Here is a 12,055-nt window from a genome sequence, read left to right as displayed (position 1 = left end):
CTCCCCCTTTAAAAAAATTGTTAAAGGGATAAAGTGGGATAATAAAGGCTTTTGTGCTGCTAGTTTAGATGGAGTCTTTTCTTTCCATTCAGTGATACTTTGATTAATATTGTTGCACAGACAAACGTAAGGTAGGAGCTGGGAAAAGAAACAAGAGCAGATGGAAGCAAGCCTAATAATAATAATAATAATAATAATAATAATAATAATAATAATAGCAACAATTATAACATTGTAAGGAGCCTTTTTGAGATAATTGCATACTATTCAGGTAAATCCACAGGGATTTAATTAGTAAGAACAGATGTTCATTCTTTATGTTAGAATGATATAAATTTCCAAGGAAATCTTGTAGCAGCTTACAATATAATAAATACAGTAAAATGAATGCATCTAGAATGAAAAATATAATGCAATATTAAAATGGTTAAAATAAATAAATGTGAAATAAAATAGTAACCAAGTCTATGGGTTTAAAATGTCCTCACTGGTCTCTAAAGGCTTGTAAGACTAAATTAAAAATGCAATCCATTTTAATGGTTTTATTTTAATTTTTTATGCAATGGTGTTGATTTTATGAGGTCCCTTGGAGAGGTTGTTCTATAAAATAGGTGCTATCCTGCTCCATAACCCATCAATTTAACCCCAGCCAAATATGGGATTTTGAGCAAGGCCTCTTTTGAATATCTTATTATTGAATAACAACACACTTCCGTAGGCAATTTGGGTCCAGGCTATTTAGGGATTGAAAGATCAAAACTGACCTTTTGAATTATGTCCAGGAATATATTGAAACCCAGTGGAGTTCTTTCACAATTGGTGTTATTTATTCCTCTTAACTCCCATTAATTTGCAGGCTGCTCCTACTTAAATCAAATATGTATTTTGAACAGTCTTGAAGAACAATCCCATACAAAGCCTAGTATTGTAGTCCAGTCTGGAGCTTACAACACTGGTATCACAGTGGATAGGTAATATCTCCAAAAGAAGGACAAAGTTGTCAAACCAACCTAATATGGTAAAAGTTGCCTCTGCCCAAATAGATATTGAGAAAGGGATTGAACCTGGAACCTGCATGTAACACAACTACAGAATATCAATGGAGTCTCTCTGTGGGCTTCACATATTACAACAACCAACTGAAAGGAAACTTAAGGTTGCAAACTCAAAGTCTGTGGTTCCAGAATGGCATGGGTGGTTTTGGATTTTATTTTGTATCAGCTCCAGCTAAAATATCCCTTGGCTAGGGATAATGGGAGTGGCAGTCAAAGACATCTGGGAGGTGCCAGGTTACATATCCTAGAGCAACAGTAACTGGCAGCAGATCTTTGGAGAATCATACTGAAGTCTTTGTCAGCCCTAATTAGAAGTACCAGGAGTTCAATCTGGCATGCAAATATTCCCTACTATTAAACTATGGAAAAACTGTTAGGTAAATAACATTAATGGTAGCATTCAATATAGAAATCAAACAGGAAGAGCTGCTAATTCTTCACTTCTCATGTTCAGCCTGGAAGTTCTACCTACCTTCAAATCCTGAAAAAAAATGTCTGTCATGTTTATATATTACCTGCCAGAATTTGTTCTATGAAATGACCCAGTTATTGGATGACAACCTGAGAAAAATTATCAATCCATGCTTAAATAGTCATTGATCCAAAACTGGCCTAAGTATGATTAGCAGCCACTGGTAATAAGCTATCCCTAGTATTAAAGATATTAGTAAGGCAATGGAATATATATATATATATATATATATATATATATATATATATATATTTCTCAACAAAAGATTAGCAAAAGGAAGAAACAAAAAGAATCTTGGGACAACCAAGATTATCACTGGGTTGTTGTTTTTCCCCAGAGTAGTGATGGGAAGTTCTCAAATAGATATTAATAAAAACAGTGAACCCTTTTATGCTGTGTTTCATTTCACAGAATTCTGGATTGTCTAATTATTATTATGTTAAATGCTGTGGCTTGTGGAACAAAGTGAATTAAGAAAAGGAGGAATTAAATAAAAAAGAAATTGATGTGATTTTTACCTTTTTTTCCACTACAAGAAAGTCTCTGAAAACCATATAGTTTTGAAGCCTATTCACTATTCAAATTTGCACATGGTTGTTTCATGCAGAAAACACAATTTTATGCACAGGACACACCATTTTTTGCACAGAAAATAATATTTCTATGCACACATTGCTTCCTCTGCAGAAAATGCTCTTTCCTGCACAAAATGACTACATGTGAATTTTGTGCAGGATAAGTTCTGACCTGCAGATTCTCATCAGTCCAGGACCCTCCTTATGAGGATTTCTCAACATTTGGGAAAACGTGGGTTTTGTTGCCATTTTGTCAATATTTTTGAATATCCTTTCCGCCCCTAGGTGGCTGGAGAATACATCAAGAACACCACTCTGCTCCTCATTGGAGTAATTTGCGTGGCAGCCTCGGTCGAAAAGTGGAACCTCCACAAACGGATCGCCTTGCGCATGGTGATGATGGCAGGAGCAAAACCTGGCATGTGAGTGAGAAAGCGGCTAATTAAAAACAAAACAAAACACAAGCAGCCATTAAATGTCATATGTAATAATATGAGCCCAGCAGCCTGCTAGAAACAAATGTTACAAGTCAATGAAATTAGCTTCTGTGTGCCTTAAGGGAAGTATGAGATATAATTCATTAGTCTGAAAATAGTCTCCTCTTTCTTTCCCTTCCTACTTATTCTCTCCTATTTTTCATGCTGCTGCTTTAGTCTTTGTTTTGCTCTCACACTAGTTAGAATCCTACCTTTTCCATGCCTGGGGCAATCCAAGAGGTTCTGAAGCTGGGGCAGAGCAGCAATTTGGGATTTTCCCTTTCCAGTTTAGACCAGTCAGTGGGGCTGACCCAAGATATTTTGCTGACTAAAAGCAAAAGATAATCATGTCAAAATCACTTAGTATGAGTTTCTCCCAAACCCAACTTGGTTTACTTCTGGTCCTAGATTCATGTGAATGTTGTGAAACTCTAGCCAAGAGCCTACACACTATTGGCTCAGTCTAAATATACACCAGTATAGTTTTGTGGATCCCACAGTTGTGCACAGTGAGGGGCAAAGACCTTAAGTTTTCTCACTCTGCAACAGTCAAATAGATTGTCTACCCTGGAAACCGTAATTGTGCATCTTCTGAGAGAGTGCAAATGCTTGTGCAATTATTATTATTATTATTAGTAGTAGTAGTAGTAGTAGTATTAAACATTGTTCCATCCTTAGCTGGCTTCCTCCATTTCCACACAGAGAACCTATTTGCACTGGTTGCTTAATTTTACCAGCACACAATTTTCTGGCACATTTTCTGTTAGTAAATAGTTCTGCCCCTTTATTCTTCATGTTATTTCAATTATGATGAGGCAATATTCTCCACTTTACAATGCACCTGATGGGAGCAGGCTATCTTGAGATTGAAGACAAACATGATATAGAGTTGAGCCATTTTTGGTGGCACACACAGCTCTATCCTCCAACAGCCAGGAGAGCACAGGAGAAATGTCTGTGATGCCCATACTGCAGATTTTCCCCGGGTCATGTTATTCTGATGCCTGAGGTGGCCGATGCGTTGTCAGCTGTTGAATCATAGTTAGCAGTACTTGCCACTGTTGAAGCAGCTGCTTCATTATGTATCATGGTAATGCTGGCTATGCCATTCAAGGTTTGTTTTTGATTCCTGAAGTAGAAAAAAACCAGATGTCCCCATCCCCCTTTTTTTTCCATTTTAGGAAAAATACAGTCAAAATAATAATAGAAACTAAAATAACTACCATTTGGCTGCCTAATTTTGATATGTCTTTGATTTTAAAGGGTAAATTGGAAAATCCATGATACTTCCCAGACATTCCAGAAAATTCATGTTATTGTCAATAGCGTGTTTATCTACCATGCATCTTCACAGCAGATAGTTACTGCACATAGAGTGAACTTGCCTGAGAGCATTTTGATAACAATAAGGATGGTAGTGTGTGTGCTGGAGGAGGAGGCAATAACAGCTACTGGCTTCTGTCTCAGGAGAGGCAAGGACCAACTCCACTCTGGAAATGCATTCCATATTATAAAGGAGCTATCCAATGTGCTGAATTCCATCCACCTAAAATAGGCTCAGTATCTTGAATGGCTCCTCTAATAAACCCCAGGGTGGATTCCCTACACTCATAACACAAAATCCATTGGCCACCACAATGAGTGGGTCCAAGCAGGGGGCTGCTATCTGGTAATCTACCAGAATGGTAGAATTTAAAAAGAAATAAGAAACATTTTTAACAGTGCTTCCCAGAAGGTATTTTCTTTCCTGTATTTCAGGCTCCTCCTTTGCTTTATGTGCTGTACCACTATCTTGTCCATGTGGCTTTCCAACACATCTACCACAGCCATGGTGATGCCCATTGTAGAAGCAGTGTTGCAGGAACTTGTGGATGCTGAGGAGGATCAGGAGGTGAATGGTACCACAGGCAACACCATCCTGGAAGAGAAAGAGACAATAAGTATGTACAAAGTGATAATAGCCACTATTCTTCTGCATTTTTTTTAAAAAAGTTATCATATGAGCATTACTGGGTCTGACCAAAGGTTCATCTAGTCTAGTTTTTCTAGTTGGTTCCTTTCCTCTCTGTTCTCATTCATTCCCAACTACCATTCTGCCTGGTTGAGGGTGACAGGACTTATTGGAAAGTGGTGGTGGTGGTGATTGCAATGGAAAATGGATTTCTTCATTCACACTACTGGTCCATAAAATGTAGACTGGCATCCTGTTCAATATTTAAGAGATTGTAAAATGGATTTAACAATCTCATAACTTTTGGGATACACATTTACAGTCATTATAGACAGAATGTGACCTCAAATTCGTATCTCTTAATCAGGCAGTGCCCCAGTTGAAAGGCTTCTGGGCTGCTGCAGATCAGGGCTCTGGGAAAGGGTGGTTTCAGCACTCTTCCAGTTGTGAGGTTCATTGGGAGAAGTAGTTGTAGCAGGTCTCCAAAGGGGCTCTGCAGCTGCCTGTGTCAGCATGCCCCATGACTAGGAGACTACTGCAGCAATCAGTTCCCAGAACCATTGTACTAATGGTACATTGCCTGGCTTAAGAGGTAGGTTTTGAAGGGATGGCATCAGCAGAAATAGTTTCACAATCATAGCTACATCTGATGATGCAAGATATCAGCCACTGGTTTCACACCCAAAATTCAGCAAGACCAAGAATTATTTAGATTTGAATTCACTTCACTTGCTTCCAAGATTTGTGCGTGGGTGGGTGAGTGGATAGACAGACAGACAGACAGACGGACAGACAGACAGACAGACAGATGTACATAAATAAAAATTTAAATTTAAAGCCTCTAGAATATTTTGCTAAGCATAGGGGGCTTTAAAATTAATTTTAAAAGCCTCACATAAGGCAGCTTTATATCAGGGAGATTCAGAAAAAAATCACATTAGATCAAAACTTTGTTAGAAGCAATCAAAAATATGATCTTGCCTTATTGCTTACATGGATGCTGAAATGAACACATATTCACCAACCTCCCTTTCTTTTGCTACAGGTCTCAGTGACAAACGTGGGCAAGCATCACTGGAGCTCATTTTCATCAACGAGGAGTAAGAATGAAGCCTGTCCAGCTCTAATGGGCATTTGAACCCTTTCAGATCACAATGAGATAAAATGTAAAAGCAGGAAGAGCAAATGATAGATCACAAAGGCTGCTTTACATAGGTTCAAAAGAGGGGATGTTGAGAAAAGTAAAATGAAGCAGGATTGGTTAGAAGTTCAGTCTTTTTCTCTTCCTTGTTGGCACAGAGAAAGAGGAAAAACCTGGCATTTTGCATGATTCAGAGTAGACATTAAATTACTTAAACAGAATGGGCATTAAGAAGGGTGGGAATCAAATAGGACTTTTTGCTTAATTTGATGGCTAAACCAGACACGATCAACAGCCCACAGTCTGATCAGGGTAAGGTATCCCATTCCATGAATCATAGGCCTGCACTTGAATACTGCTTTTATTTGAGGGTTAGCAAATATGATGATGTTGATGTTGATGGAGCCCTGGTGACGCAGTGGTTAAATGCCTGTACTGCAAGGTTGTGAGTTCGATCCAAGGGGCTCCAATATAATATGCCCCCCCATCACCATGATTTTCAATGAATTTAATCCTTCCCTTCCCAGCTACAGTCCTGATGGAAATGACTCCTTCCCTTCTGCTACAGCAAAAATAACTACAACAATACCCACATACACACACAGAGAGACATTACTGAAATGAAGAAAGCTTGGGGTAGTAGAGAGTGGATATTTATGTGAAAGGACTGTGAATGTCATTCATTTCATTTCATTGACTGATTGGTTGGTTGATTGATTGACTGATTGATTGATTGATGGGTTCAGAATCCTTTAACACTACATTCACTTCTGTCTGTGGCCTTGGTTGGTGGGTCCTATATTCTACTGAAACACAAAGAGCCTCCACATGCCTGGAGCCTACCCTGTTCTAGACCATGATTTCTGCTTGGACAATAATGAAACTCAACAAATTACTTGAGGCCAATCCTAGTCAGCCTAATTTTTCTCATAGGGTCTTATGGTGAGGATTGTCCAACATGTGTTAAACACCATGATCGACTGTAAATGTATTGAGTAGTAGGTCTGCATGAATCACTCTGAATGATTTTATGGGGAGATCAAAAAAGTCTTTCAATAGAGTGCTGTAAAGGTTACAGGTTTTAATTGTACTGAATCTAAATTTAATTATTAATTTTGATGGTATCTTTTACATTTTTAACACTGTAGTTAAATGTTTTACTTTCTGATGTTAATTTTTGTATATGTATATTATATTGTACTTGTTTTCATTTGTAAGCCATCCTAAGTCTCATTTTTGAAAAGGAAAGAAGGATATTAATAATGTCCAAATTTAAAAAAAAGCTTGGGAAACTTGAAGACACTAGGGAGGAAAGGAAGACTGAATTACAGATGAACTGACTCAATAAATGAAGCCAAAGGCCTAAGTTTGCAAGACTTGAGCAGGGATGTTAATGACAGGATCCCTTAAAGGCCTTTCATTTGTAGGTCACCATAAATTGAAGCCAAATTGACTAGAGAAATAGTACATAAGGTTAATAATAACAAGATCCCTCTTTTTTTCATTTTTCTTGTAGTGCTACAACTGCTGACTTCAGCTCTCTGATGCATTCCAAGGTATTTTCATAGGAGGAGATTGTTCTTTATAAAGCAATCATCTTTGTTACAGAAAACAGAACAGGATAATGTAATAGTAATTACTTGACTTTCTCCCTCCTTCTAACAAAGCTTGCTCCCACCTGATGACCTCCTACTATGTAGAACCAGACATCATCATAATCACCACGGTTGGGGATGGAGTCCAATATATTTGGACTATAACCATTTGGGAATGGCTGTTCTCCTTTTTTTATTTATTTCAAAAATGTTCTGATGTATCCAGATTACCAAAGGAGTGAAATAGTCCACTGTAATGCAGATGTAGGCTGCATTAACAAAAGCATAAAGTCCATACAGTGGGGAAGACTTTTTTCATACTTGTTCAGTTCTGAGTGCCAAATTTTAAGCAATGGAGCATGGAAGGAATGAAAGGGGTGAAGAAGCAGTTAATGGGAGCTCAAAGATCATGCATGTTATTTCAAATGGTGGATTGAAATTACATGTGAAACACTCTGTAGGCTTCATTTTATAATCTGCTCTTCCACATGGCATATGAGATAAGAGCCTGCAACTCATTCAGTTTAGTAAGTGGTGAGAACATGCATCAATTATAGCAGCATTGTAAGCCTGAGGACAGGGAAATGTCCAATTAACAATTTGTAAACTGCTCTGATGGCCTTTTGGCTGAAGAGCAGGGTATGGGTAATTATTATTATTATTATTATTATTATTATTATTATATTAGTAAAGAATTTCTCATACATTTTCTCAGCCCTGACAGTAAAAAGTGGCTTGACACGTAATGATACCCTGTGAAGAAAATGGTCAACTACTGTGAGATTTTTTTCCATTTGGGAACTTCTTTGTCTTTTTTTTAATGATTTGTACAAAAAATAGAGTTGTGTTCCTCAGTTCTGCAGAAGTCCCACAAGAAAAAATCTTTGTGCAGGGAGAGCCTTTACAAAGAAAGTCTTCCACAACTCCCCTGTGCATGTTCAGTAGTCAATGTTGAGTGTTCTAGATGTAATATTTGCAACAAATTCATCCCTTGATTCAGCTCAAGTTCATTACAATATCCTGGACTAAGGAAAGATAGTCAAATTCAGCTTTTCTACTGTGTGTCTGGAATGCTGGAACAGTTGACCTGTGGCTTTGAATAGGGAAGGAACTATAGAGCAATGCAGCCTGCAACTTTTTAGTATCTGAGAGGCTTACATTCTTACTTGGGAGAACTTTTGGCCTCTAAACACTACAGGAGAAAAACAATGGAAAACAAGATGGGAGGACATATGGAATGTTTGTTGTTATCTTAACTTACTTTTTTGATAGAACAGGCAGCAACTGTAACATAGTTACTGCAAGCTTGACCATGCATAAAATCTTCCCTGAGGAATTTCAAGGTTGGCATTCCATGGGTCTCCTGGAATATCCCTGAAAATGATGCTTTCTAATGAATTGACATTTCTCTTCCCATAGAATATGAATGGTGTACATATGATAGCCAACACAATTGGAACAGTAACCTCCAAAACCAATGGGCAGCATCGGACCCAGGTGAGAAAACCTGCTTCTGTGTGGGACACATTGTTATTGCTGTGTTCCTTCAAGTCATGTCTGACTTAAGATGACCCTAAGGTGAAATTATGATGGGGGTTTCTTGGCAAGAGCTGTTCAAGGAGATTTGCCATTGCCTTTCCCAGAGGCTGAGAGCATGTGAACTGCCCAAGATCACCCAGTGGATTTCATGGCTGAATCAAATCCTGGTCTCCAGAGTCATAGTCCAACACTCAAACCATTCCATACACAGGCAACTGATAACCCTAGGTTCACCATTCTTTTATTTATTACCTTGTGATTCACTGTTCATCCAAACTTCAGGACACTTGAGAACAGGACTGCCCATGTAAGTTACCTATTTTCCTCTCTCACAATATAGCTGATATAAACTGATATTTCCCATTGGGTTTAGCAAAGTGCTCCATGTCTCCCTTTGCCTCACTGATGCTCCCCAGTGAAGCTTATCTAGTGATGACAGGAGTACCACCACCAGTGGTCCTAATTAGTGGTCACCACTGGTTGACTGGACTTGAAATCATTTTTTAATATCTCACAAAGCCCTAGAATGATACTTTAATTGGGATACATGCCACCCAGACTCAATCACCTGGTTTTGTTGGAAGCACTGAAAAGCAATTATGTTAAATCATAGCTCCATGGCAGGCATTGGTGGTGTCTCTTGCAGGGGACTTGGCTGATGCAGAGCAATTTACCCAAGACCATTCCAGACATACTTAATTGCTGGTGAAATGTCAGCCAAATTTGCCCTGGCCTTCTAGTCACGTGTCCCGAGGATTATTCAAGTTCTTGGCCAAACCTGTCTGAACCGAATCTTTGCTCAGACCTTGCGTGCAGATCAGAAGCCTGATTACTGTTGATCCTTCATTTCTGTCATTGACTAAACAGTTTTCAGGGAATTGGAGAGGGCTCCTATTTGTTCCCAGGGAAAATAAGCTGCCTTCAGAATGCAGACATCTTGGCACATGAAAAGGTTCTATTTCTGGGCAGACTAAACTTTTATAAATTTTATCAGGCATGGCTGTTTTAAGTCACCATCACCTAGTTTTAAAGCAACCTGGTAAGTGGTTTCAGTTAGAAGATTCCCCAGGTTTTTTTCAAAGTTCTCTTCAGCGTCTAACAACCCCTTAATGGAAACCCGTAATTATGTGAATAAATGATGTATTGTTGTCTGAGACTTTCTATAGTGCATTTACTTTCTAGTTACAGAAAACTGTTCTTATTGTAGTATCTTTCTGGTTTGACTTCCCATGACTAATGAGAGAACAGAATTCTTTTTAATACTTGTGGGGTTACTTCAGAATCCAGAGCTTGGAAATGTCACTTTGTGGAGCCTGCATAGCCCAGAATCCCTAGCCAACAAAAAAATAGGAGAGAGTAATGTTTACGATCTGATTGAACATATAATTGTCCACTGTTGTCTGTTCTCCTCTCGCAAACATTCCAGTTTCTAAGAGAACGTAAAACTGGGAGATTGGGGAGATTTTTTTAAGAAGATGGAAATGTCTGTTTGGCAAGAAGTTAAAATTTTGTACAGTTTGAGGATATGAGCACCTTTGTTCAAAAACGGGTGGAAAGATATAGATCATATAGGCTCTGTCTGCACTGGACAAATAAAGTGACCTTACCTGCTTCTTCTTGATGAGGAATCTGGACTTTACAGTGTTCAATCCCCAAGTCTGATGTGAACAGTTCAGATGATGTCTTAGTCATTTGGTGCCAAACCCAGAATATATTCATCTGAACACAAATTAAATTAATTCACTTTCTTCTCCAGATCTTCCCAGAAGATCAAGAGCCCTCCATTCCATACATGTCCCACTGTGCCACTTAGCACCAGCCCTGGTACCATGCAGAACTGAGTGACATGTAGTGGTTGAATGAGGCAGCATAGCAGTACATGTATGGGAATAACTGTCCTACTTTGAAATGGAGGACTGAGCTAACACAAGGAGGTCAGTGCAGCTCTGGAACCAGGCTGTCCCCACAGTATCCCGGCCAATGCAGAGAGCACCCTCTTCTCCATTATGCTGGAAGTTGGGGTGCTGTGGAGAAATGAAGGCCAAAAAGATGGGGGGAAGGAAACACAGTAGTGGTCCTACACTTATTCAGCCTTCAATTGCACAAAGGATTGCACCATTTGAACACTCATGCAAGGAGGTAAGTGGTACCTTGTTATATAAGGATTTTTCCTAGCTGGGGGCAGTTTCCACCCCATGAGCTGAGACTACCAAGATGACCATCCTCATTCTCTGCATCCATCCTCCAGTCTTCAAATAAGTATACCAGCTTTCCACTCCATTTGCCTTAAGTAGGATTTTGGCCAGAGACTACTCATCTGAGACAGGAGGAATTAGGGCTTTTGTAGAATAGGGACATAGAAGAGAAAGAATAGCTGAATCCAAAGATTTAGCCAATCAAACTAGATTAGGGTGTGGAAGCAGGGGTGAGTAGGTGGGTGTGTTAAAAAGAGCCATCTTACATGCATCTTCTCAGGCGTCATTCCCACTTATTTCAATGGGGCATATTCCCAAGTATGTGAGTTATAGCTTCCCTTTCAAAACAAATACAATGGTGCAATATACTACAGAAACCAAAAAGAATTATGGTTTTAAAAAGTAGATATCATGTATAAGGGTAAATATTATTTTGAAAATATACTGATTCTGTGCAATATAAATAAATCCTTTCCTCCACAAACATAGCTGAAAGATTATTTTCTTTCAATTCCATGTAACATGTTAATTTAATTTATAAAGCCACCATCAATCATTGTTTGTAACAATCAATTCTTGAGGTGGTGTTTTAGATTAATTTCTAATTTCCTCATGAGAAGCAGTATACCTTTTTGTTATGGCTGACAATGAAATAATTAATTGAGGTACAATGTCTATAGCAGCATTGTTAAGGCACCACAAAGGTGCTATTTATTATTTTGGAATTGTGTTTCACTACCTATTGGCCTGTAGGTCTGGCATTCTGTAGATTCTAAAAGTCTTCTGCTAACCTTATCAGCTTCGGCTTATTCGCCAGCTGCACCCATACCTGGCCCAGAGAGACCTTGAAACGGTAGTACACGCTCTGGTAACCTCTCGATTGGATTTCTGCAATGTGCTCTACATGGGGCAACCCTTGTACCATACCCGGAAGCTACAGATGGTACAGAATATGGCAGCCAGACTGGTCACTGGTACTTCCAGGGCCAGTCATATTACACCTATACTTAAAGATCTGCATTGGCTGTCCATTCGCTTCCGGGCACAATACAAGGT

The 12,055-nt window shown here is 38.9% G+C and overlaps 1 protein-coding gene across 2 annotated transcripts in view; it reads left to right on the top strand.

The window, feature by feature from the left end:
* Nucleotides 1–12,055, top strand: part of SLC13A4 (solute carrier family 13 member 4) — a 57,780-nt gene that overhangs the window by 25,129 nt on the left and 20,596 nt on the right. For both annotated transcript variants that reach the window (XM_089527862.1, XM_089527861.1), the window contains exons 3-7: nucleotides 2,388–2,524; nucleotides 4,337–4,518; nucleotides 5,575–5,629; nucleotides 7,187–7,226; nucleotides 8,685–8,762. In XM_089527862.1, coding sequence (XP_089383988.1) covers nucleotides 2,388–2,524; nucleotides 4,337–4,518; nucleotides 5,575–5,629; nucleotides 7,187–7,226; nucleotides 8,685–8,762 — 492 coding nt within the window. The remainder of the gene's footprint in view (nucleotides 1–2,387; nucleotides 2,525–4,336; nucleotides 4,519–5,574; nucleotides 5,630–7,186; nucleotides 7,227–8,684; nucleotides 8,763–12,055) is intronic.

Source organism: Sceloporus occidentalis, unplaced genomic scaffold (assembly GCF_023333645.1).
Source record: "Sceloporus occidentalis isolate IW3139 unplaced genomic scaffold, rSceOcc1.0.p SCAF_5, whole genome shotgun sequence".
In the NCBI taxonomy this organism is placed as follows: domain Eukaryota; kingdom Metazoa; phylum Chordata; class Lepidosauria; order Squamata; family Phrynosomatidae; genus Sceloporus; species Sceloporus occidentalis.
Note: the sequence above shows the minus strand (reverse complement) of the source record. Positions and strands in the feature narration are given on the sequence as shown.